The sequence below is a fragment of the Epinephelus fuscoguttatus genome, linkage group LG11, assembly GCF_011397635.1.
Source record: "Epinephelus fuscoguttatus linkage group LG11, E.fuscoguttatus.final_Chr_v1".
Lineage (NCBI taxonomy): Eukaryota > Metazoa > Chordata > Actinopteri > Perciformes > Serranidae > Epinephelus > Epinephelus fuscoguttatus.
The window spans coordinates 27,537,559-27,558,913 of record NC_064762.1 but is presented as its reverse complement, the minus strand read 5'-3'; the positions used below and the strand labels follow the sequence as shown (position 1 = coordinate 27,558,913).

The window sequence follows — 21,355 nt, the reverse complement described above, 5'->3', positions numbered from 1 at the left end:
TTAAATATTACCTTTTCCTGTGTGATTCATTATACAAGTTTTTCATTTGTCGCAGACATTCAACTGCTTCTTAAAGTGTGGTCACAGCAGAAACAACCACGGCAAAGATTTGTTCTGTATCTCATTCATTTCAATTAAATATTCATGTTTCTTGTTTTGTTTGAGGCTTTGCTAGGCTTGCACATCAGAGATAATTGTTTTTTTCATTATCGACCCACAAATTACAGTCGCCAAACAAACAGTGAGGTAGTATGTTTAGAAATGAGAAGTCGCTATTCTCATCTGTGTCACCTAAGAATTAAGTTTATATATAGTACTCCTTAGCAACAGTAATGTAATGCTGCTGGGATTCCTTTCGTTTAAATCGACATAATGAAGATTAGGGTTACAGTAGTGATAACAAATGTTGTAAGGAATTTGCCTCAGCAAAAGACAGGACATCATTCAACACAGCATACCTAAATTTAGTAGGACATATTGGCAGACATTGAATATATTATTTATTACTATGTTTTTTGTTAGTGTATAATCACCTAAAACTAAAAATTGTTCTGTTTTTGTTACCTTGGAATAACCTGTTTACATCTACATACACAGTGGGTCCTCCTTCACTGAATTTGCCATGTTGTTTCGACAGTAGCCCAGAATGGACAAACCAAACACTGGCTTTAGAGAGGGTCATTTGTAATTTAACATCAGCCACTGTAGTTTTTCTAGACCAGTGACACTTAACTTGTGGCCCGTGGGCCAGATTTGGTCCCCAGTAGTATGCCAGGTGGCCCACAGACCATTTTCTAATTCACAATTAAAATATATTGTTTCACACTGAGGATTTTTTTGTACTTTAAATGTGGTTAAGGAGCCAGAGTGCAAAAAAAGTGCCAGGGGAGGCTTCCCCCACCATCCGACAGACGTCTGGGCTAAGCCCTGAATTTCCTCAAATCCTAGAGGCGCACCTTCACTGAGCTGCTGTGACTGGTTTTGCCTCATGGCAAAGATGAGTGAGGACAGCAAACATTAAGGTTTAGAACAGGCAATTCATTTATTACATACTGGTAAACATTATTAATGTTTGTTCATTAATTGGCCCCTGGTCTCCTGTCATGATGCAAAAATGGCCGTCTGGGCAAAATAAGTTGTGTATCCCTGTTCCAGACACCCGGCACATGGGGGAAGTTTTATTTGGCTGCAGTCTGCATCATGCATCACAAGATACCACTAAATCCTACACACTAGACCTTTAATGAACAAATCTATAAAGCTGCAACATGCACTGAACATAACTGCAAAATGTTTCCTAAGAGTGTATTTTGTTTGTTTTCCCTACACTAGTTTCTTGTAGCAACTAAAACATGATTAGCATTTCTATGGTTATGTTAAGGCACTCAAAAGACTTTAGGTTAGGGAGAGATTGTCCTCTGAGGGACGAGACAGGCGTCCAAGAGTTTTGGTTGGCAGAACCCAATTTTGAGATGCAGGAAGACAGTTGTTATTGCAGTGGTGTGATACAGTGTGCATTACCAGACTACAAACTGCAGCATTGCTCTCTTAGACTGTTTACAGTCAGCGATTACTCTGCTGAATATTTGATTTATTACCCTCTTTAGACCCGTAACATCCCATCTTTTCTTGCTGCTGAGTGCAGTCATTTTGGTTGGTTTCAAGGCTAATGTGATCATCATCATCATCCTTTCCACTAAACATCAAAGCTACTTACAGCTATTGTCGCTATTTAACAATAATAGCAACAATTCCATACTTCCACACTGACTCTGTTTGTGAAGGGGCATCTACACCGACAGATCCAGCAGTCACACTCTCTGGAAGTTGAAACGCTCTTCCTGCTCTCCAGTTAGCCGCCTTTTTATCGCTATAAGCAGTTCCCCTCCTGAATCAGTTTTACTGCCTCCTCCCCTGCATCCTGCTATTTGTTGAGCTGAAACATATCAGTGAAGCAGCACAGCTGTGCCTCCACGAATGTCACTGGTCTCTCTGAATGTCACGGACTGAATAAATGGTCCTCCATCGCTCCTATAATAAGATAATGAGATAATAGCACTTGTCTCTGAGAGGAGTGCTGAAGGGTGCTGACAATGGGAAAAAAGAAAAATGACATTCTCGTTGGAGGAGTAATAAAAGACGAAAAAAGGTCAAGGAGAGGAGAACAAAAGAAACAAAGGAGGGGAGAAATTGGTTTTCTAAATGTACATTTCTGTTCTGCAGGTGCATCAATCCCTGAAGTGAATCCTTCATCTTATCATCTCTCGTTGTTTTTCACTTTCAATTTCCTTCTCCACTGCATGATTTTCTCATGTTTCTGTGTTTCTGCTTTGTTCCAAATCTCTTCAGAGGCTCACTTCCTGCAGGGCAGACTTGTCACATTTCAAAACTGTTACACACAGTTTTTCAGGGGTCTACTGTAGGTTGACGCATCCTGACTGTAGCCAAATTTAGATCCAGATATTGTGACAACAGTGAATTGAGGCCTGGTATGAAGAGGTGTCTCATAAAGTGGTATCTTAAAACCTCTGAATTTTGATGTTAGAAAAGGTTTTATTCTTATTAGGGAGCATTTTATAGAAGAAATTAGCTGACAATGTTATTTTTTCAAATAAAGTAAACAACATGCAATCCAAAACAAGTTATATAGAATTTTGCTCAATGACCCCCTATTCTGCGCTAACCAAAAAAAGATTAGTAGATTAACAGAGTGATTTAACAGCATTGCTTTATGGGTCAAGGAAACAGTCACTGAGGGACAGTTTCAAATATATTTTACTGCAATTAAAACAACTGTGTGATGATGGAGACTTGGCCTCTTTAGAGTCAACAAATAACCAAATAAAAAGCTTCAGTCTGACAATGTCTTACAGCGTCGTGGTCATTACTGTGATCTATTTAAACAGCTGCTTAATTACAGCTCGGTGTCTTGGTGAAGACACGTTTGGGCAGGACATTGTTGAGTGGTTATATTCAGCTGTATGTGAAGTAGGGTACCTAATTGTAGGTCAAATTGTCTTGACAAAAATCTAGAGCAGCAGTATAGTATATTATAGTATCAGGCTGTTCTCGCAAACTGATTGTATGTTTTCCTACGAAAAGTAATGCGCCTTAATTCGTACAAAACCTTGATTTACCCTTGGGACCTTCCCCTGGAGTCGCATGTTCAGAACCATGTGAACTTTAAGTCATTGTAAGGTATGTCCTTGCCATTTTTCTCTTCCTAAACCTAACCACATTAACTTGCCTAAACCTACCCTCTATAATGTTTTGTTAATTACGTAACTGTACCTTAAGGATGTAACGTTACGCTATTTCGTAGGATCGCATACAAACTATTGTGCCTGCAGGTTTTGTAGGATATCATATACATTGTGTACTATAGCTTGGTATAGCAACGTATCCGCACACAATGGTTCGTATGGTATCCTACAAAAAAGCACGCACAACAGTCAGTGTGATATCCTAGGAATCCTAGGAAAATGGTGTTAACGTTAAGTAACATACTTACCGTTAATTTACGGAGGTTAGGTTTAGGCAAGTAAAGTTACTGTGAGGAAAAGAAACATGGTGACGATGAACTGTGAAATGAATCGAAGTTCAATCAAAGTTCACACTTTGTTCTGAACAGCGGTCTCTGAAATTCCTTGGGGAAACTCCCCTGGTTTGATTCATGTGCTTTTTGAACCATCTGCCAACCCAACGTTCGTCCTTTTGGGAATGCCTCCATCTTTACTCCCATGGGCGTATTGGTTACATGATTGCAGCCTTCTCCAATACATAGGTTATACACATATTACTGGCTCATGATTATGTGGAGCATATATGTATTTTAGTGCTTTAATGTCTGAAGGAAGACAGTACAGAACAGCCAGGGTGTACTATATAGATAAGAAAAGCACAATGCAGCAAATGTTGAGTGTGAAGCAGAAGGTAACTGTCATATTCAGCACCAGAATGTGTGACATGTTTGCAATTCCAGTATGTAGACAAATACTACTGCAGCATGAGTGAATTCATAAGAACATGTGGCTCACTGTTTAGTTGTGTCACCTCACAGTTAAAAGCTGCTTGCTGTTCTAGACAGGTTAATTGTATTTCCTATAAGGCATACATTTGGGTGTCTCGGTGGTGGCTGTAGACATATTGAGACAAATGGATACCCTGTTCCAACATGCAACCCTCTCTCCTAGACACTGAATTTAAATGGTACTATCTTGTATTATATTGTTTTACAAAATGTAATTACTGCATTGATTATGTTTGCAGGCAATTTTATTTTTGTATTAGTGACCGCCCAGAAGTCATAGGAGGGAGTTAAGGTGCATGGTCGGCAACAAAGTGCAGGACTGTGGGATTGGTGTTCACATCCAGACTCCTGTCTGTGGTTAGGTTTAGGTAATGAAGGCACTTTGGTGAAGGTTAGTAACAGACTGTGGTTTCTGTTTAATGATTTGAGTTCATGGGCCACATACAAAAATTTGTGTTCCAGATGTTGTTATAGTTCCTTATTAATAAATCTGCTAATGCAAATTAGTAATAACGTCATTTCTAGAAGATACCTGTGTATGCAGCTTAACTGGGATTTATTTCTGTGCTTTTGTGGTGTGTGACAACTGCTGTGTTCTGTTTCTATCGTTTGCAATGTGTTTGTTGTTTTAATAGTGTTTATTGCTGCCTTTTTGTCCACCTCTCTCTTGGAAAATAGACTTTAATGCCATTGAGACTTTACCTTGTTGGATACAGAACAGAGAAAAACAATGGCTACTCTGACAAATCCCCTCATTGCCTGCCTACAATGCATGCTGGGATAGACTCCAGCTCCCCACCCCTCTGAAAAGGAACTAATTGGTTAAGAAATCAATGAATGAATAAAAGCGGTCCACTATAGTAAATGAAGGAGCGGACAGGCAGTCAGGCAGGTGGGCGGATGCATAGCTTAGAACTTTGACCTGATGATTAGCGCTGCAGTGAAATGAATGTAGGACCAGACAGAACAAACAAGAGAGGAGGGGATGTGCCAGGACGGCCCGCGTATGGCACATCCGTCATTCCCTTGTTAGCATCTTGGCATGCAAACACACACATACACACACACACACATACAGACCAGACAGCTTGCTGGGCCAGATGGCCTCTTGGTGAGGAGCAGCGAGGAGCTCCACAGAAAGGGTTGGGTTGATTCATGAACCATGACCTCCACACGTCCCTCCTCCTGGCTCCGGACAGCACGTGCATACAAGAGGGATGGACAGGGATAAGATCAGCGTGTTTGTGTGTGGTGTGGTGTGGGGGTGGAGTGGTTATTGTGGAGATGTGGAGAGGGGATTATGCAGGGCATTGTATGTGTGTGGTGGGAGATTTACTTTCAGACATAACTAAAGGAATAGTAAAGGGAAAATAATGTGTAAATATTGACACTAATACAAGGTTAATTGACCATTAATTCAGGTTTTGTTTTATTGAGATGTTACAACCCAATTAGCAGAAAAAAAGGTTAACATTTAATGTTTCTGCAAACTGCAGATATGCTACATTTCCACAATGTTTCTGCACACAGAACCCCTTCATTTGTTAACACAGAGCTTTTTATTATGAAAAATTTGCAGGACCATGCTGCCGACAATGCAGTGGCTTACACGGCGGTGGAAAAACTGTAGTTATAGCTGCAGGAAGCGTTGTTTGTGCAAATATTGCACGTGTGCGAGCCGCAGCAGTTCCACGAGGTAGTTGTCATGTGCTGCTCACACAGGCAGCGTGGCCTGTGATATTAGGTTTTGGCACAAAAACCACTTGGTTATGGTTTGGAAAAGATCATGCTTTGGCTTAAAGTACTCTGTTTGGGGGTCACAATTTTGGCAGGAAAAGCAGCGATGTCTCAGAAACAAAACAAAAACAACAGCACTATCCTTGCCGACAGGTCACTACAAAACACCCACAATTGGAGCCTAAAGCACAGTTCAGACCAAAGATTGGCGATGAGATGAAGCCGTTTTAGAACACTGAAGAGAAAAGTTACAGCGGTTTGAACTGGCCAGTCTGAGCTTAACCTCAAGCCAGCTGATGGTGTCGCCTGCAACTCTGCTGGTCAAATCAGTGGCTGGTTTTAGAACATAAAGCCTGTCACCTGTTTCTTCACCATTTCATTCTACAAATGCAACTGTAGCCAGTATCTCACTATCACTACCCTCATTCATATTTTAAGAAGCTACAAATCATATTCAGCCACAAAATGAGCCTGGAAAACTGCAATCAGAACAGAAGTACAGAGTTGTTGCATAGAGATGATACACCATCTCATCTAGTTGCATTAATGTGAACCATCAGGTTTTTACAGTGTTGCAGAACAGCACAATGCAAGTAGTTGTTTTTTCAGCTCGTCTCGACGTGAATCCTTTGTCTGAGCTGGGCTTTAAAAGTCCATGGAAACACAACAATGACTCTCTACAACACAGCCGGCTTTGTTGTTTGTTGGTCTCAAACAGTGGTCAGCAGTTGTTTGCAGCTTGGCAGGCGTCCTGTCGTGGGTGATACGCCATCCAACATCCCCTCCAACTCCTGATGAGAAAGTCAGCTCTTGTATTATGCCACTTTTGAGACGTTGATTTGACATGTATGAAACGTGCAAATGTAACATATTAATGGTTTGCAGAGACACATAATGCCAACATTTTCTTTTGGCAACTGAGCTGCTTTTAAGATAATTAAAGTCTAAGTATTTAAATACAATTACCAAATAACTGTACATACAAAGCACATGAAATAGATAGAAATTGATATTATTTCGATTCCTACTTAACAGTGAAAGGAGTGTCTGACATCTAATGACTTCTTAATTTACTGAGTACCACTTAAGTGTTCATTAATAATTATGAAGTGTTAACAGAATCTTTTTTTATCCTTTATTTTTAGCACTTAATTGCAGATTTAAGACAAAGTACTGGATGTTGGTCTCTCTGATGTGATGCATGTGGCTGATCCTTTTAAAAGTCACATGAGTTTCAAATCTAGAACATTCGTAGAGAACTGGCATATTGATCACACTTTTCTGCATATAGCAAATACAGCTGTTACTGACTGCATGATTTTTACCAACAAAAAGGGAGTTCTGCCCATTTCATGTCGTTTTCTGGCTCAGTTTGTGTGTGTGTGTGTGTGTGTGTGTGTGTGTGTGTGTGTGTTCAGAGAAAGAGGAGCAGGTGGGAAATGTGGGTGTGGCGACAGTGGAGCAGATTCATCACAGCTTGGCATGTGTGTAACCGCGTGTGCGCTTCCTTTGTCCTGTCTTTTCTTATTTACCAGTGACTGATGCACACACACGCGCACACACACGCACGCACACACACACACACACACACACACACAGTCCGAGCACGGTTGCATGATTTATTTTTATCAAATAATTTTAATTTTATTTTTACCCGACTTGAAAGACTTTTAAAATGAGGTCTTTTAAATACGCAGAGAGGGACCACAGAGGTTAAACATATTAATTAACTCATGTTTATAGTTTGCTCAGCTACTGCCACCAGTATTTTATCTGCGCTAGTAGCTGCAGGACCAAGATACGCTGAACATTAGCTGCTTGTTCACTGCCTTTTTTCTGTACCGCTGCTCATCTTTCAACATGCAAATTATCTTAACAGAATAAACAGCTGTTGATAGTGATATAGAGAATATTCTACATTGTAAATATACATTCCCTTTGGCTATTTTATGGAAATTAGGTAGAAAATTGGGGGAAGTGCTGCATTTGGGACAGTAAATAGAGACAATTTGGTGAGGATTAAAGAGTGTCAGATGCATTAGTCTCAGTATTCAGATTAAAGCACTTGCTGACAAAATGTTTGGCTTATATTTCAAATAATATATATAGTTTATGTTGGAGTGAAATGTTTTTTTGCAAATTGTAACATTTTTGATTTTAAGGCTTTTTGTGATAAATGAGGCTTTGGTGTAAATGTTGTTATGAATTTTTTGCTCTTTATGATGATTTTGCTGCCTCTTAATTTACATCAATGCATCAGGAAAACCTAATATACAGGGTTTATTTTTTTTCATTCTTGCTGGTTTGTTCAGTTCTGCTTTACTAGTTTCGGTTTTGAAGTGTTGCTGTACAGAAAGAGTAACAAGTGACAGTGTTTTCAAACTCATCGTGGATTTTCTAGGCTCTAATATGGATCATAATCTAATCTAGATTAAAAATGTAATCCCTATTATTAAAACAATGCAGAGTGTCGGCCTGTGAGAGGGGGTCCCATTGATTTTGCCGTGGGCTAGGATCAGGCATAATCTGAGCATTCAGGGGGAATGGTCTGTTGGGTTAAATGATTACATAACAGGCGTCTAAGGAAAAGCCTCAAAGCCTCGATGGTAACTGGGTGTACTGGTTGCACAGTTTGCATTAGAAGGAGAGGAGCCTTGATTCAGCCTTATCCATACAGTGTTACAGTCATATCTGGTGTATAGATTAAGTTGTTTAGAGGTGATGTTAGCATTAAGAAACAGCAAGTAGGCATGCTTTACTTTCTTCAGCTTTCTGACTTCATATCGTTTCCTTTTCTTCTCTACAGGTCGGCTAATGTCAGTCTACAAATAAATAGAACTCGAGGCAGTGGAGTGCCATGTCTAAACAAATTTGTCTTTACTAAATGAAGCTTTAAAGTTGCGTCATGGTGGAACATCTGGTTGATTTCATTGTTTGTGAGAACTTGATCAGACATAAAATGTATATTTTTCTTTTATTAGTTATTAAAAAGTAAATAATAATACTTAGCATAGTATTCAATATGACTCAGGTCACCCTTTTTGCTTACACTTTATTTGGATAGCTCATCTACTTGGATTGCAACGGTATGAAATTTTCACAGTACGATAACCATCTCGGAAAATATTGCGGTTTTGTGGTATCACGGTATTACAGAATTTATATTATTGTTTGTCAGAATGACCCTTAAAGGAATAAAACTAAAGGGTTACTGTTTGTTGAATAAACATTTTATTATTGTAACTGAAACTTAAAACCATTTTGTTCATGGAAGTATGTATAAAAAGTCTCCCCTTTGAAAATAACTTAGATAAAGAGAGGAAATAAAACGCCCAGTTGCAATTTTTCTCCCTCAATATTGTAGATAAGCAAATGTACACGGTATGATAACCATCAACTTTTATATCATGGTATATCTTGAATCCGGTTTATCCCTGCAACCCTACCACAGATAATCTGTAGAGCATTTGTAACATTTCAACAGCTTATTAGCTGAGATTAAACAGAATGAAATTATTCTGAGAATATGTTGTGAATTGTCACATATATAGATAAACATACAGCATATAACATAGATACAGACAAAAGTAAAACAGCTGAATTGTTGAAACTCAGCTCATAGGCTGTTGAAATGTTACAAATATCACAATCACATAATACGGAAAACAAGCCAAGTTAGCCCTCTGAGCTAATGCTAATTACGCTAATGACAGATCAGAAATGTGCGCCAACATTTTTTTACACACGATATCAAACAAAAAATAGAGACTGCGTTGTATTAAGTTGCTGTGAGCTGTAGTTTTAACCAGTTCTAAGCAGAAGGTGGAAGATAACGTTACCTTGGAGCCTAACTGGGCAAAGCCTCACTTCCTGTGGACAGCTGTGTTGATCTTACTCAAATTCACCTTTGGTCAAGGTCTGCAGCTGCCTGTACCTGAGAGCAATGTAAAAGCGAAGGGCGCCCACTCTGCAGCACATCCTAGAAGCACACTTTACACTGACTGACAACAAAACCTCCCACAACTGCTCGACTTGAATCTAAAGTGCTGAATCTCTGTAGGCAGACGATCTAAATACAGTGTTACCCCACATTTTTATGTATTTTAATCCTTGTGTATATCTCTTTGTGTGTGTCTCTGCAGTGCCAGATCTCCCAGGCCCTGAACGGCGTCTCCGACAAAGCTAAAGATGCCAAGGAGTTCCTGGTTCAACTCAAGAACATGCTTCAGCAGATACAGGTAACACCACTGTATTTAACACCTGTGCAAGTACACTCTATACATTTCTTTATCCAACTTCTGCCTATCTATACAGCTGTAGAATTGAATATGTCATGTGATGTCAAGAAAGCTTTTAGTTTGATAGAATGAAATGCTTTTATCATCGCATCATCAGTGACAAATCCTTTGTGTACTGGGAGGAGTTTCTTCACTGACGTTGGTCTCGGTAGCTCAGAATTTAATGCAGCTATAAAACAAAAGTGAGGGGAGTGGTCTATCGTAACCCTGCAGATAATCTCACTTTGGCAGATCTCTGGTTTGTCTTTGTTTTGGCTTATTGTGGTCTGAAGATACTGACGCACCAAATAAATTAGCAGGCTGTTACTTAAATACACACTAGATATGACAAAATGAAATGTACTCAGGTGGAACTGGGACACACCTCTTGATTTTACCCAGGCGCCATTTCTGAAAGTGGTTGTCTCACAGCCTCAGGACGTCCATGAAGGTCTGGCTGTGCAAGATTTTACCAGAACCGATATCCATGTCTGATCAGTTACCTCCTCATGTAGAGGTCTTTACATAATTTACATCAGGACTGATGTTTTTCTAGACTAAATACATATTTGCTTTGGGGAACCTGCTGGTAATGGGTAATAAGCTCCAAATAAATCAGTCACAGAGACACATTTGGACTCCTCACACTGTGCAGCAGGAGGGTAAATCCACTGAATCACCAAACTAAAACAACCCACACCAGCCAAATGTGTGCAGTGTGTGTATATATTTGTGTGTGTATGTGTCTGTAGAGAGCAGTGCTGTGCTGCTGATCTCTCCCACAGCATCTGCCAGTCACATACACACTTCTACACACACATACACACACACTGTCTGCACTGTCATATCTTGTCAGCCGCAGCAATGTGAACAGGCATTAAGAGTCTTATTGCAAAATGAAGAGGATCGCATTAAAAAAAAAAAACCAAACTCTTAGCACTACTTTGCTCTGTCTGAGAGCCAGAGAGCATCATGGGGAGAGATGGGTGGATAAAGAGAAAGAAAAGTGTGGGAGTGAGGAATAAAGATTTCCAGCACTCATCCTCTTATAGATCTGAACTGTGTCCCACAGCGGAGGAAGCGTGATTGGAAATCACTACTATCTAAGACCTCATCTCCTCATTATGTGGACTCTATGCAGAGATAAAAATGCCCCCGTGGATCCTTCTTGCATTAACTGCCAGCTACTGTAGCTACTGCACGCAGAGCTACGCTGTGTTTTCTGATGTTACACTACTGTGGTTAAGATTTGGGTTCCTTCTGGCATTAAAATGATGATATTTGCTAGTGGGATTTGGCGTGATTCACTGTGCTGAGGGTTACAAATGCCATTATAGAAATGAACAGCACACCAAACTAAAGTGGAGAGCAACTACACAGAGATATTACTAAGGCTGTGATGCTACATTCATGATAAAATACAAGATAAGTTGACCAGCTAGCTTACAACAATGTGTATGATGTTTATTACAGTGGGTTAGCTTGAAAGATGACATATGACTTGCAGATATTATTATACTCATACATCATCTTCCTGTTTTAGCAACAACCCTATTTTTTATCTTTGAGCACAAAATGAGGTTATTTATCAAAAAATATTTGGCGAGCAGCACGGCTGGTTAACATTGTCAAAAAAATGAAATGACCTAATATGCGAAAATACACTGGAGGGGGGCTTTAAGAATTCCAGTATGTTACTCCCATGGGCTAGAAATTTAATTAATATTTTGGGGGAAATTTAATTAATTTTTGTGAACATGAGCTACCCTCTCTGAAAAGCCGGAAACCAGAGAAGTAAGTCTCAAACTTGTGATGTCATAGGCGGTCAAGTCAGGAGCTGCTCTATGGACAATGAATGGGAGACAGTTTTTTTGTGGACCCACAGAATGTTTGTTTTCTTTTTTAAATACCCAAGTAAGCTTTATTCTAGTGAAGTGTTCTCGGCTCTGAAACAAAAAATGTTCCCATATACTCAAAACATTCACCTGGCTGCAGCTCCAGACTTAATTTTTGATGACATCACAAATCTGAGTTATAGTGCTCAAATTTTGGATTTTAGAGAGAGTTGTTCATGTTTGCTCATATTTTTGGACTATTTTAAACCATTGGAATTAAACTGAACTTTGAAAATGGGCATAATTAGTTCCTCTTTGAATTCTGATGCATGTTCCAGAAAATCCATCACAGCTAAAAGCCCAGATTCTTTAACATAGATGACAAACTACTAAAATTAAGCAGCTGTTAACCTCCTCTGGCTAAATGAGACCAGATCTTTGCAGCCAGGCTGTAAAAGCTTGTGGACAGCCCTTGCAGATGAGCTGAAGCTTTTATAGCAACAAATCATTTTGATGTCCATGGTGCTATAATTTGGGCGTCCACATACATTTGGCCATGTATACTGTATTTTTATGATGTATAATATGGATGTGTGTCCTGAGGGATGGTGGCAATTACACAAACAGATGGCAAACACACTTGTTTTTTGTACGCAGTCTATTAAGATAATTAACACTGTTAATTATGGTTTGTGTGATGGAAACAAAAATAGAACAAGATCTGGGTGGGAAATTAACATATCAGTAACAAACACAGAGCAGCGCTGTGCTGCTAAATGAAGCGAAATACACCAACAGATCTATTTTAGTCACAGTGTTGATTTATTGATTGTTTCTGACTGAAAGCCCGTAATGAGAGTGACTTTTGAATGCCTGAAAGTACTGTTATTTTTGCCTTCTCTAATTGTGTGTTTGTGCGTGCTGCTTCAGGAGAACGGCGTGGAGTTTGAAGCTTGCCTCGTGGCCCAGTGTGACTCGCTGATCGAGGCGCTCACCAGACAGAAAGCCAAACTGCTCACCAAAGTCACCAAGGAGAAGGAGTACAAGCTAAAGGTAGGACTGATTCATTGTTTAGTTTTTATGTCTCCGTGCTGCCTGCAGAAATTATGTTTTCGGGTTGTTTGTGTTGGTCTGATTCTAGTGAATGCAATATCTTAAGAACGCCTACCTGGACTTAACGATGAACTGAGTAGAATTTGGTGGTCAAAGGTCAAGGTCACTTTGACCTTCTGTCCATCTTATTCTCGCGAATGTGATATCTCAAGGCCTTGAGGGAATTTCCTCAAATTTGGCACAAACATCCATTTGGACTCTACGATGAACTGATTAGATTTTAGTGGTCCAAGTGTCAACAGTCAAGGTCACTCTGACTTGGTCTGTCTAAGTGCAGTGAAGGCGATATCTCAAATATCTCAAAAACCTTGAGGGAATTTCTTCAAATGTGTCACATATGCCCACTTGGACTCATTGATGATTGGAGACTGATTAGAATTTGGTGGTCAGAGGTCAGTATGACCTTGTGTCCGTCTCATTCTCATGAACATGATATCTTCAAATTTGGATCAAATGTCTACCAGGACTTAACGATGAACTGAGTAGAATTTGGTGGTCAAAGGTCAAAGTCACCGTGACCTTCTGTCCATCTTATTCTCGCGAATGTGATATCTCAAGGCCCCAAGAGAATTTCTTCAAATTTGGCACAAACGTCCTTTTGGATTCAACAATGAACTGATTAGATTTTAGCTGTCAAAGTGTCAATGGTCAAAGTCACTCTGACCCAGTCTGTCTAATTGCAGTGAGGGTGATAACTCAACTATCTCAAGAAAACCTTAAGAGGATTTCTTCAAATTTGTCACAATTTTTTTTTAGACTCAAAAATGACTGAAGACTGATTGAAATTTGCGGGTCAAAGGTCAAAGTCAGTGTGACCTTGCATCCATCTCATTCTTGTGAGTGTGATATTTCAAGAAGGCTTTGATGTAATTTACTTAAAGTTGGCAAAGTTGTCCACTTGGACTCAAGGATAAACTGATCAGAATTTAGTGGCCAAAGGTCAAGGTCACTGTGACTTCACAAAACATGTTTCTGGCCATAACTCAATGTTATATCTTGGGAACAGAAGGGGAGACATTTGGTCAAATACTGGGTGACACTAACCTTGGGTGTCCATCTTGAAATTGTGCTGATTGTATAGAATATGTAGCTTCTTTGCAGCAACATCCCTACCTGTCAAGTGTCATTTCTACATATGAGTCTGGACACACATGGACATGGACAACTGTAACTGCAACTTGAGTTGTTCACGAAGGAATACAAACGTCAGGCTGTGTGGCTGCATTCCCACCCCAACCTGTTAATAAGCTGAATTTATGATAATTCTTCTGATAACTGTGATAATAAAATACTGTTGAATATGAATGAACTCTGGTTCCATCAACTGGATTATGCAGATTACAGAGTCATCAATAAACAGCAACATGGAACATTTATTGATGGTGTCCAACTGATACTCTACAGGAAACCTTTCAACATATACAAGACACATTGTCAATACAGCAAACACCTCATCTCTCTTCATCAGCTCATTTCTTATCTGACGAGTATAGAAATGAACTCTCCTTTCTTCCTTCCTTTTTTCCGTCCTTCCTCCCTCTCCCATGTGAAGCAAATTTGGTGTTACTTGGTTTTAAGTATTTCGTCTTTTGGTCTGTCTGTCTGCTTTATCTAACTGTCTATCTGCTCCGATGAACCAGAACTGCAGTTATGTGGGCTACCCATGTCCTGCTCTCTCTGTTCTAACACTTCTTCGTGTAGTTCTCAATGTATCAGGAACAGCATGATCGTGAGTCAGAAAACTGTGAAACTTCCAAATATCTTTAGGTCAAAAAAGGCTGTTAATCTGTTATAGGAATTAACAAGGTGAATTATGAAAAAGAAAAAAACACAGCAGCAAAACTTGGTTTGAAATATTAAGTGTTTCTCTTTAACATTAAATATTCATTCATTCATTCATCTTCTAACCGCTTCATCCTCTTGAGGGGCTGGAGCCTATCCCAGCTGACATCGGGCGAGAGGCAGGGTACACCCTGGACAGGTCACCAGACTATCACAGGGCTGACACATAGAGACAAACAACCATTCACGCTCACATTCACACCTACGGACAATTTAGAGTTATCAATTAACCTAGTCCCCAATCTGCATGTCTTTGGACTGTGGGAGGAAGCCGGAGTGCCCGGGGACACGCTGACACGGGGAGAACATGCAAACTCCGCACAGAAGGGCTCCCACACCCGGAATCGAACCGGCAACCCTCTTGCTGTGAGGCAACAGTGCTAACCACCACACCACCGTGCCGCCCCTAACATTAAATATTGATATGACTAAATAAGCAACAATTAAGTTAGGAATAAACATTTTTTGTTAATAACTCACAAAACAACTAACAAATGTCATTGGATTCAGATTTTGATTATATGCTGTTGAATTCTGATATGTGCATAATAAATACATTAATGCCTAGTTCAAATTAGTGAGAAGAGAACGGACAAATAATAAACAGTCATATAAAATAACCATTTCTTTTTGTAGTCCATAAGTAAGAAGCTGATGAGAAAAATATGTTTCAGTCTCCCTTTTTTTTTAAACTTTCCTCTGTAAATCCACTGCTGGGGTTTTCCCAAGTAGCAGTGTATCACATGGACGCCTGCCCAGCCTCAACGTGCCCACCGACCGACTGACCGTCTGGCTGGTGGTGGGGGAGGAGAGGGGGGTGTTTGGACGGAAGCCCTGAGGACAGCTGTTGTCATTATCTGCAGGCCGGGGATTGAGATTTAGCCAGAGGGCATAGAGCTGGAGGCTGTGCTGGAGCTGGAACAAGAGAAGAATAGCACCGTGTAGATGGATGATAAACATTTTGACACAAATGAATATTCAGGACATTGTTTCTGTCTGATAAAATTAACAGGCTTCTATTCGTGGAAGATGGACAAACATTGGCTAAAATGAAATTTCGGTTTGTTTCAACCTGTCTCCTATCGTCCTAAATTTGTTTCAAGTGACTAGTGACATAAAAATAATAGTTAGCATGTTAGCCATTAGCCTAGATACAGCCGGGGCGCATAGTAGCATCAGACCTGTTGAACGGGCAATCTCCAAGTGCAAAGTTAGTCCACTAAACAAGCTTTTTTTTTTTTCCCACAAAGACTGCCTCATATCGTTAGGATAAATGTCAGAGAACATATAGAAAACGACATGTAAACGTGTTGTCTTACCTTACCGGTGTGCTGCCGGTGAGGTGCCATGTTTGTTTACCATCTAGCTCAGCTTTCCAAAGCGTGGCCAAAATATCGCGAGAACAAGCAGCGATCTCATACCGTGCCTGAAATCTCGCGAGAACAAGCCACAGCAGCTGCAAGGCAGAACCGGACAGTAGCCTGAAAAGTTCATTCATTTATTTTATGAAAGACTTATAGAATAATGGCTGACTTTTTGCTAGACTTTGACTTTGTGGAGGAGGAATTTGACTTTGCAGAGTTTGATGGCCGCCCTTATTTATTTGAGCCAGAATACACTGACGAAGAGCTTCGTGAAATTGAAGAATGGAGGAGGAGAGAGAGAGAGGCACAACAGGTAGAGGACGAGAGAGGAGGAATGGCTGCTGCAAGGCTTTAGCTCTGGAGATTGGTGGTGTAACGTTACCTGTGAATGCTGTACCCCAATGCCCACAGAAGAGGAATGCCTCTGTTGCAAGGAATGGGACCGGTTGCAGCCTTATTTTCAAGGTCTGGATGTGACCGAGGACGAGACACCTCCACCTGGAGTAGTATCCAGCTGGGCTTTATCTAGAGCTCGAGAGATTTCAGGCAGGGTATGAGATTGCTGCTTGTTCTTGCGATATTTCGGCTGCGCTTTGGAAAGCAGAGCTAAATGGTAAACAAACATGGCAGCACACCGGTAAGATAAGACAACACGTTTACATGTCATTTTATTTTGATGTCACTAGTCACTTGAAACAAATTTAGGACGATAGGAGACAGATTGAAATAAACCGAAATTTCCCTTTAAGCTCAAAACCAAAATTTGTCAGCGCAGTAAAGCAGCTGATGATGCTTACACCTGTTGCATCAGACATCCATCGCTGATTATGATTTCCAAGAAATTAACAATATGGCATGTAACATAGATAGAAGAAAGATGAAAACATAAATGAGTAAAATAAGGAGGTAGTGTACTGCATTTTTAATGATAAAGGGCCTTACATGAGGAAAAACGAAAATAAAATATTTACCCAGAAATAAGATAGAAACAATTGAATGAAAAAAAAAGAAAAAACCCACATAAAACATGGTGGAACCAAATTAAAAAACGAAACTCTGGGGTGAAACACCTTAATGACCGGTATACACTGTGCGATTTTGGGATGAAAGATGACCATCGTGGGAAAAACGTGGTGATATCTTTGGTCGTGGCTCTAAAATGGTGGTCTTACATCGCACTGTGAGACAGGTTCAAGGACGGCCGGTTGATAGTAGAGAAATCCATTTAACACACTCAGCCGACCGACTTTCTTCCATGAAAGAGGACAGCCAGTCAGCCAGTAACCTGCCCATTTCTTTTTCTAATGTTGTGATTGGCTGGATACAAACAAATATTAAAAAAGCTTTGGGTCTAGAGGTGTTTGTATGGATAGAATAGAGCATTTCAATAAGAACTCAAAGCTGTGTTTATCAGAGATGGTGCACTATGAGTTCTTTTTTGATAGCATGTATGTACAGTATATATACAGTAGCTTTGTATCACAATCACAACAATGACGACACTCCTCTTATTCCTTTTTTATGTCTTTAAAAACTCTGCACTTCATCACAATTTGGCAGAATAATATTGAGTTCTGTTTAAATGGCGTATATGATCATAATGTGCAGATTTAATTTTAGCCAGGAATCTTCACACATTAGTTGCAGTTTTCACACTACACCCACAACACCCAAAAACACAATACAACTTCTTCATAAATGAATTATGGGACTGAACACAGCTCGTGTTTGTACTTGGACCACTTCAAGCAAAATGTTAGTTAGGCACTTCTGAGAAAGAGGAAGTGTGCTGCATTTAATAGTGCCAGTGGAAGGAGCAGATTTATAAAAGATGATCTGTTTCAGTGGATCTTCATATGATCTGACAGTGAACTCACCCTTTGCCCCCTCAAAAGCACTTACAAGCATTTTAATCGGTTTATACAGCACAGCTTTGGCCAGACACAAACCAAAAAATGTTAACAAAAAAAAAAAAAAATCTAAAGACTGTCTCTACACCAGGAAAGGCAGATGTTTCTAAGAGTCACCAAAGCCTGAGCCTAATCCCTTAAAAGCGACATATTTGGTTTACGCTTTCAAAGAACAGACATAAATTCTCACTGTATTTATCTGTGTTTGAAGCATATGTGGCAGGTTGTAACAAAAATATGAAACTTTTCAGCTGATTCTGACATTTTTACTGAAAAACTGTCATTGTAACCAGTATTTTTGCCACAGTTGTGGTTCCAGTTAGTGTCAGACTGATATGTGGGTTGAGAAAGTTGGAAAGTAGATACATATTCCATATTGATGGCTGACTAAGCGAATGTTACACAGTGTACCTGCTTGTGTAGGCGCATCACTGCCCACCACCGCATACAGTCACAGGGAAAGAAACTTTTTCATATGTGCAGTTTACATGGTGGCTGTCATACGACATAGAAATAATATGTGTGTGTGTCAGTGTGAGGGCTTCATCAGTAAGAGTCTGGCCTCACCTCAACCATCTCTCTGGATGCCCTGCCTCTTTTTTTTAGCAGTATGTTAGGCAGGACTGCTCTCTATTCCTGAAAACAAAACTACATACTCAGGCTGTCCTCATGTGCTGTTCGATGACCCCAGCATGAACCAGCATTTGTTTATAATCCACGTAATCATGAGCCAGTAATTCAAATATAACCCACATAATCAGGAAAGCTGCGATCACATGACCAAAGTGCTGACGAGAGGAAAGAAGGAAGTAATATAAACGCAGGTTGGGGTGGTGGATGGGTCAAACAAATACAGGACTTTCCCGTAGGAGAAAGATATGTAAATATGGAGAAAGATATGTAAATAAATATGTAATGTGACGACACCATTCTTGGGGTGCTAATTCGTTAGTTAAAAAGAATTGTTTGTATTTTGTATGATATCATACAAACTATTTTGTGAGGATACATTGACCAGTTTGAAGATGAAAACAGTCTGGGGGTGTGGAGTTAGAAAGAAGTGAGCTTACCAGACCTTTGTTGCTCGCTCCTCAAAAGGAATGCATGGATTCACTGAATAAGAAAGATAAATACCTTTGGTTTTGCTACTTTAATTTTTGACCTTTTCTTAAAAAAAAATAAATAAATAAATAAAAAAATTGTTCATTTTCAATCTGAGAATAGAACTGCAAAGCTCAATCAGTGGACTTCTTTTGATAACCTAGCTGATAGGAAACCAAACACCAATCCTGCCCAAATCTAATTCAAACGTCAACCCCTGAACCAGGTTTTAACCCCCAAACTGACCAGTTCATTGTCCTAATTTTCCCTAAATATACTCACTTCCACCTTGCCTCCCACAAAAATATACCCATGATCTAAAACTACTCTAAAGGCTCTAACTTTGTCCTTGCAAAGATAGATGTTCAAGAATGCACGAACACATACACAAGGCTGTAGGTTTTGTTTAAACATTGGCGGGGTACACATATGAAACAGGGGGTTTTAAGGCGTCGAACACTTACTTTCCTGCATCATGGTGAATTTTATATTCACCAATTTATGGTGTAAATGTCTTTAACTTGATCAAAAGCAGCAGTCCACTGCTACTTTAATGTTTTTATAGCAAATGCTCTAAATATTGAGGGGGACGTGTCCCCTGCGGCTCTCTGGTAATCTACGCCTATGCACACAAAAACACACATACACACACTGTAGTTTTAGCCATAATCCCTCAGATGATGGATTTATTTCTCACAATATCATACAGATGGGTGTGAGTCAGAGTTCTTCTATGAATGAGATTAGGGTTCATCAGATCTCAGTCATTGAAGTCAGAAGCCAATTCTGTCTTTTTTTTGGACAGTTTTGTGCTGTTGATTAGTGTCTTTAAATTGACCATTGTTTCACAAAATGCAAAACGAGAGTTTATCTTTAAGACTTTACTTACAGACAGCAGAAACATTAACTGCACATTTAAGCATTAGCTTTAAAATTTCGTTCATAAGTGTAGCGATGTATTGATAGTTGATGAAATGGGTGTACTACTTGGTAGATAGGTAGGTTACAGAGGAAGGAATAGGTATACTGTCATATATATTCCGAAGACTTTTTGGCTGATAGGTGTGTATACTGTAAACGGGCAGAGAAAGAGGTCGGTATACCCTGTATAACTGCATTTACCCCCTACTACACCACTGTGAGGACATACACATGCCAAGCATGCCAAGCGTTTGTGTTCCTATATATGTCATTTTTCCACCTTTAATACTGTATATAAATCCCAACATCACGTTTTTTTGTACTACACCATGCCAACGGAAAAAATGTATAGTATTAATGCAAAATATTGCTCTAACATGAACTGACATGTGGTTCTGAGTGTGATGAAGAGGCATGTTCGCATTGTGTCTGGTATCTCAAATCTGGGCTTGCATAAACATGTTTCAATATTTGCACCCTCAAATTCATTTCAGATGCATGTGGAACATATTGAAAAAGCCCTTCATCCAGGCCTGCAGGAGCATGTGGGCTGACGGCACGTCTCAGCGGGACTGAAGGAAATTGAAATAAATCTCGAGATTTACTCTGGCTTCACGCTTCACACTTCATGTTGTTTACATAGGAGATAAGAGCAGGGTTTTAGCTAGGCTGAATTGAAAAGCAAATTTTGTCCTGGTAAATAATTTGAATGTGTGGATTTTTTGTTATAAGTGAATTCCAGCTGCATGACAGTGTTAACAAAGATACAGGATTTCTACAATTGTCCCTTTAATGAACTTTTATTGACCTTTGATTCACTCCTTAATCCTCCTAATTCTAAATCCTTGAAGAAAACCCAACAAAGACAAAGCTCTGAACCAAATCCTTTCACATATACACAACCAAATATAGAAAGTGTAGAAGAACCCAAAAAGCTGCTTCACTAATTCAAGACTCAAGCTACAAATATTATGATTCTGATTTAAACTTGTGATATTCTGGAGACATGAGTTCAAGATGCAGCTGGGGGGAGGAGAGTGTCTAGTTTGGGGACCTCAGAATTGCATCCTTGCTTTTTGCAGATGATATGGTGCTTTTGGCTTCATCACACCGTGACGTCCAGCGTGCACTGGGGCGGTTTGCAGCTGAGTGTGAAGCGGTTGGGATGAGAGTCAGTACCTTGATGTCTGTCTTGATGCCCCCTCTGGGTTTGGAGAGTTAGTGC

General features: G+C 39.8%; 1 protein-coding gene across 1 annotated transcript in view; it reads left to right on the top strand.

The window, feature by feature from the left end:
• LOC125896780 (E3 ubiquitin-protein ligase TRIM9) overlaps positions 1-21,355 on the top strand; it is a 73,301-nt gene that overhangs the window by 21,484 nt on the left and 30,462 nt on the right. The window contains exons 2-3 of the mRNA XM_049589649.1: positions 9,910-10,005; positions 12,810-12,932. Coding sequence (XP_049445606.1) covers positions 9,910-10,005; positions 12,810-12,932 — 219 coding nt within the window. The remainder of the gene's footprint in view (positions 1-9,909; positions 10,006-12,809; positions 12,933-21,355) is intronic.